The sequence below is a fragment of the Mus musculus genome, chromosome 9, assembly GCF_000001635.26.
Source record: "Mus musculus strain C57BL/6J chromosome 9, GRCm38.p6 C57BL/6J".
Taxonomy (NCBI): domain Eukaryota; kingdom Metazoa; phylum Chordata; class Mammalia; order Rodentia; family Muridae; genus Mus; species Mus musculus.
In genome coordinates this window covers 13,265,340-13,272,055 of record NC_000075.6, presented here as the reverse complement: position 1 = coordinate 13,272,055, position 6,716 = coordinate 13,265,340, and the positions used below count along the sequence as shown (strand labels likewise).

At 37.6% G+C, this 6,716-nt stretch overlaps 1 protein-coding gene across 4 annotated transcripts in view; it reads right to left on the bottom strand.

Moving 5' to 3' along the window:
- The window catches only part of Ccdc82 (coiled-coil domain containing 82), a 45,601-nt gene that overhangs the window by 20,462 nt on the left and 18,423 nt on the right, over positions 1-6,716 (bottom strand). For all 4 annotated transcript variants that reach the window (XM_017313513.1, XM_017313511.1, XM_017313512.2 and 1 more), the window contains one exon: positions 5,588-5,712. In XM_017313513.1, the coding sequence (XP_017169002.1) occupies positions 5,588-5,712 (125 nt within the window). The remainder of the gene's footprint in view (positions 1-5,587; positions 5,713-6,716) is intronic.

Below are 6,716 nucleotides of genomic sequence, written 5' to 3'. Positions count from 1 at the left end.
TTATCTCTTGGCAATAAAAAAGACAAAGAAATCCAAGCCGTTTCATTTATCTCTTTACTTACAAATGAGATGCATTCATTCTTCAGAGCATGAGTTAAATCACATTTTCCTGAAAACATTCTGGAAGTAACTTAATCCTCCTGTATTGCTTGCTTTATTATGTGAAAATAAGCACCTTGCAATTAATAAGGTTCCATGTCCAGCACTGATGAACCAACCAGTGACTGACTATCAATGAGTGAAGCACGTGAGAATCCCTGGTCTGCTTAAGCAAACTACGTTAGCGATGAAGTCACTTGTATATGAGTACTCAGCCTGTGCTAGTCACTACTGTTCCATTAGCAGTATATTTTAATATCACACTTGAATGAACACACTGACTATATTGCTAGCATGGTTCCTAATCCACATCCATCCCCTTCAGCAGTCTGGATTGTATACTGGTCCTTTTCATATTATGTGATCAACAGCACTGGTCTGATTTACCTGCCCAGTCTTCAAAATCACAGTATGTCACTAATAGACTGAAATTAAGACTACTGATCTTCCTTCCTGCTTCTGTGGTGCTGTGCAACACAGTGTAATGAAAGCTCAAAGAGCTTGGTTTCCCGAGTGACTACACTAAGCAGAACAAACTCCACATGCAAGTGACACAGACACTTACCTGAGTGACATCAGCGAGCTTTCTTCATGTTACTCTTTCTTCTTCAGTATGACCCAGTATACACTAAGATCTTACTGGGTCATCGATCTCATAACTCTGTGCACCTTATTATTTCACTGTGGGTTCTCTAAATTCACTATAACCTGCCAGTGTGGCCAAGCAAAATATAACAGAGAACCAAGAGTCTTGGACTCTATGAACTCCTGGTCTGTGAAGTTACTAACTGTGGAACTTTACTCTTTGAGTATAATTTCTTTGCTGTGAAATGAAGGAAAGAATAGTTCTTTTTTTGGACTTATGAGATATATTTCACATGTAAATCATTTGTCAAATGCTAAATGTTCTTTAAAATTGCAACTTTTTTCTGTTTTAAAGAAAATAATATTATAATTATTTTATGTATTTTACCTAAAATAAATAAATAAATAAATAAATAAATGAATAAATATCGATTTCCCTAAAGAGTAGTTAAATACTGTTTTACATTTGAGAAATAAATTGGGGGTCTAGTGGTGTTAAAAATCTAGAAATAAATAGAAACAGTCATTAATAGTCTCCCAACCAAAAAAAGCCCAGGACCAGATGGGTTTAGTGTAGAGTTCTACAGGCCTTCAAAGAAGACCTAATTCCAATTTTCCTGAAACTATTTCACAAAATAGAAACAGAAGGTACTCTATCCACTTCATTCTATGAAGCCACAATTACTCTGATACCTAAACCACATAAAGACCCAACAAAGAAAGAGAACTTCAGATCAATTTCCCTTATGAATATCGATGCAAAGATACTCAATAAAATTCTTGCAAACCGAATCCAAGTACACATCAAAATGATCATCCATCATGATCAAGTAGGCTTTATCCCATGGATGCAGGGATGGCTTAATATATGGAAATCCATCAACGTAATCCACTATATAGACAAACTTAAAGACAAAAACCACACGATCCTCTCCTTAGATGCTGAGAAAGCATTTGACAAAATCCAACAGCCATTCATTATAAAAGTCTTGGAAAGATAAGGAATTCAAGACCCATACCTAAACATAATAAAAGCAATATATAGCAAACCACTAGCCAACATCAAAGTAAATGGAGAGAAGCTTGAAGCAATCCCACTAATATCAGGGACTAGACAAGGCTGCCCACTTTCTCCCTACCTATTCAATATAGAACTTGAAGTTTTAGCCAGAGCAATTAGACAACAAAAGGAGGCCAAGGGGATACAAATTGGAAGGAAAGAAGGCAAAATATCACTATTTGCAGATGATATGATAGTATATATAAGTGACCCTAAAAATTCCACCAGAGAATCCTTAAACCTGATAAACAACTTCAGTGAAGTACCTGGATATAAAATTAACTCAAACAAATCAATAGTCTTTCTCTACACAAAGGATAAACAGGCTGAGAAAGAAATTAGGGAAACAACACCCTGCACAATAGTCACAAATAATATAAAATACCTTGGCGTGACTCTAAGGGAGTGAAAATCTGTATGATAAGAACTTCAAGTCTCTGAAGAAAGAAATCAAAGACCTCAGAAGAAGGAAAGATCTCCCATGCTCATGGATTGGCAGGATTAACATAGTCAAAATGGTTATCTTGCCAAGAGCAATCTACAGATTCAATACAATCCCCATCAAAATTCTAACTCAATTCTTCACTGAGTTAGACAGGGCAATTTGCAAATTCATTTTGGAATAACAAAAAACCTAGGGATAGCAAAAACTCTTCTCAATGATAAAAGAACCTCTGGGGGAATCGCCATGCCTGACCTCAAGCTGTACTCCAAGAACAACTGTGATTTAAAACTGCATGGTACTGGTACAGCAACAGAGAGGTAGGTAGATCAATGGAATAGAATTGAAGACCCAGAAATATACCCACACACCTATGGTCACTTGATCTTTGACAAGGGAGCTAAAACCATCCAGTGGAAAAATGACAGTGTTTACAACAAATGGTGCTGGCTCAACTGGCGGTTATCATGTAGAAGAATGAGAATTGATCCATTCTTATCTCCTTGTACAAAGCTCAAGTCTAAGTGGACCAAGGAACTCCACATGAAACCAGAGACATTGAAACTTATAGAGGAGAAAGTGGGGGAAAAGCCTTGAAGATATGGGCACAAGGGAAAAATTCCTGAACAGAGCAGCAATGGCTTGTGCTGTAAGATAGAGAATCGACAGATGGGACCTCATAAAATTTCAAAGCTTCTGTAAGGCAAAAGACGCTGTCAATAAAATAAAAAAGGCCACTAACAGATTGGGAAAGGATCTTTACCAATCCTAAATCAGATAGGGGACTAATATCCCAATATATATATATATATATATATATATATATATATATATATATATATAAAGAACTCAAGAAGATGGGGACTCCAGAATATCAAATAACCCTATTTAAAAATGGGGTACAGAACTAAACAAAGAATTCTCAACTGACTAATACTGAATAGCTGAGAAGCACCTGAAAAAACGTTCAACATCCTTAATCATCAGGGAAATGCAAATCAAAACAACCCCGAGATGCCACTTCACACCAGTCAGAATGGCTAAGATCAAAAACTCAAGTGACAGCAGATGCTAGCGAGGATGTGGAGAAAGAGGAACACTCCTCCATTGTTGGTGGAATTGCAAGCTGGTACAAACACTCTGAAAATCATTCTGGCACTTCCTCAGAAAATTGGACATAGTACTACCTGAGGACCCAGCTGTAACACTCCTGAGCATATACCCAGAAGATGTTCCAACTTGTAATAAGGACACATGTTCCACTATGTTCATAGCAACCTTGTTTATAATAGCCAGAAGCTGAAAAGGACCCAGATGTCCCACAACAGAGGAATGGATACAGAAAATGTGGTACATTTACACAATGGAGTACTACTCAGCTATTAAAAACAATGGATTCATGAAATTCTTAGGCCAATGAATGGATCTGCAGGATATCATCCTGAGTGAGGTAACCCAATCACAAAAGAGCACACATGATATGTACTCACTGATAAGTGGATATTAGCCCAGAAACTTAGACATGAAACTCAGGAAGAAGGAAGACCAAAGTGTGGATACTTGGTTCCTTCTTAGAATGGGGAAAAAATACCCATGGAAGGAGTTAGAGACAAAGTTGGGAGCTGAGACAGTAGGAAGGACTATCCAGAGACTGCCCCACCTGGGGATCCATCCCATAAACAGCCACCAAACCCAGAGACTATTGCATATGCCAGCAAGTGTTTTCTGACAGGACCCTGGTATAGCTATCTCTTGTGAGGCTATGCCAGTGCCTGGCAAATACAGAAGTGGATGCTCATAGTCATCTATTGGATGAAATATAGGGCCCCTTATGAAGGAGCTAAATAAAGTACCCAAGGAGCTAAAGGCGTATGCAACCCTATAGGATGATCAACAATATGAATTAACCAGTATACTCCCAGAACTGTGTCTCTAGTTGCACATATAGCAGAAGATGGCCTAGCTGGCCATTAGTGGGAGGAGAAGGCCTTGGTCATTGATGAAGATCATATGCCCCAATATCAGTGGGAATGCCAGGGCCAGGAAGTGGGAGTGGGTGGGTTGGGGAGCAGGGGAGGGAGAGGGTATAGGGGACTTTTTGGGATAGCATTTGAAATGTAAATGAAGAAAATATCTTATAAAAAAGGGAAAAATCTAGAAATATAAAGATACATATGGTAGTTCTAAATTCAAGCCACCTTTGAACTTGAAATCTTAGAGTTTGTAGGCCCTGACTGTCCCTCAAATTGAAGCATTTCCTATGATCAGGCTTACTTCAGATTGAAGAGTTCTTGATAAAACTCAGTTTTCTGAAGTATAGGAGTATAGAAATTAATTTAAGTGCTAGGGGGATTTTTAAAGAATTTGAATGTCTATTATCTACCATTTTTCCTCATTAATTGTTAGAAAATAGAATGTCAAGGTCAGAGTGCCTTTAAGTATCACATAGTTCAGTCTCTGCCATTAGATACACTAAAATACAAATCTGCAGAATAAAATATAATCCTGTAATTCCAATTTTAAAAAGTTAAAAAACACTCTTTCCCCCTTCTCTTTGTGTCACCACCTTCTCTCTCTCCCAATAAACCTCTTTTAAAAAAGTTAAAAATGCCCAAACTTCTAGAAATATAAAATGTTAAGTTACAGAATGATGTAAGTCAGTTTCCATACTGAAATTAAACATCCTAAGACAGACACGAATGGATGGCTCATGGGTAAAACTGTTGTCACATAAGGCTGATGACCTGAGTTTGATTCCAAGAACCTACAGTGGAAGAGAAAAAACAAAAACCCAAACAACAACAACAACAAAAAACAGCTCCTAAAAGTTTTCCCCTGCCCACAGAGGACTGTAGCATGGATAGGTCCTCATTCACACAAGCATCATATACTTTCACACACCCTTCAAACATACACACAGTAAAATATTTCAAAACAGTAGTAGGAATAACAGGCATCTTACACGAAGCAGTCTCATGGGGCACACTAATTTGGGAGATACTGTAGTCTAAATCTCTGCCTTGAAAACCTGAAGTATAAATTCATTAATTAGTGCTCAGAAAAGTGTTCCATTACAGTGCCAATTCAAGTTAAACACTGTTTTTTTCAAACTTCTTTGTCTATGTGACTTTCTTCTCCAAAGAACCATCTTATAAGACAATCTCCTTATTTTGAAATAGGCTAAGCTCCAGAGATGCTCTAAAATTATTTCAAACCATTTATATATTAAAGACATAAAGACATAAGTGTGGGTACTAAAGCCTTTAGAAAACATAAAAATATCATTCAACAAAGCAGAAGGCCTACACTTCAGAAAATGATTCCATCTGGGTAGATACTGGAATATTGAATGGGCCATTGTCCCCATGCTTGTACCAGAGGTTAAAAGGCAAGCTATATACCTTATATTGCTCTTTCCATCGACTTCTAGAGACTAAACTCTCTAGACGGGGTTGAATAAAGCGATTATCCAAATAATGAAGAGATGTCAACATATCTTTCGCGTAGGATTTCTTCCTGGTGCCAGCTGTGAGCAGATGAACAAAAACAATAGGACACTTGAAATACTGAATCAACTGAACACTGCATGTGCTTAAGGTTTAAAAAGATGGCTGGATAGGTGAAGCTATTTTAAATTAGAAAATACTTAATAAAATAAAAGCTTCATTTCATGGAAGCGCAGGGGCAGAGAACAGGGCAGAGTTTCTGTCATTCTTCCATAGTCTTAGACTTTCTCATTATCATTATATATGTAGCACAAGAGCCACATGAAAAAACTTGCACACAGAACATTTACCTCTTCCTTTAAAATCAATTTTCATGAACACTGAATGACTGATCACATTTTTTTTAAGGAGCTCTGCAGCTGGTTCCATCCAAGGATCTACCCGTGGACCTTGCCAACACAATGGAAACATCTCTTTTGCCTTGTCTCTCCCTATATTTCCTTATAGAACATCACATCTTATTTTTGCTTTCCTAATTGGATTAGTATTTTATTCTCAATTTATACATATTTGTAATGGCCTGTGATGCTAACCTTTCTGCTCTCTTCAAAAATTCATGTGAATTTAGTTAATAAATTTCTCACATTTTAATAAGTCACTACAAACTTAATGAGTAGATGATGAATTAAGAGCCCCTCTTCCCACAGGCTACTCTTTTGCTGTCTTCTCCCCTCACTGTTAACACTGCATTATAATGACAATTAGTCTTCCTAGTTGTTCTTAAATGCTCTTTAACTCTTACTATGGCCCTAAGCACACAACAGATGTAGATATTACTATCCTGGTTGAATTTTGTCAATTTGACACATAACTCTCTAAATACATGATGGGTTGTATAAGAAATCACAAGCACTTGGGAGGCAGACAGGCGGATTTCTGGATTTCTGAGCTCAAGGCCAGCCTGGACTACAAAGTGAGTTCCAGGACAGCCAGGGCTATACAGAGAAACCCTTCTGGGGGAGGGGGGGAGTGGAAAGTAAGCCAGTAAGGAGCACTACTCTATGACCTCTGTTTGAATTATTGC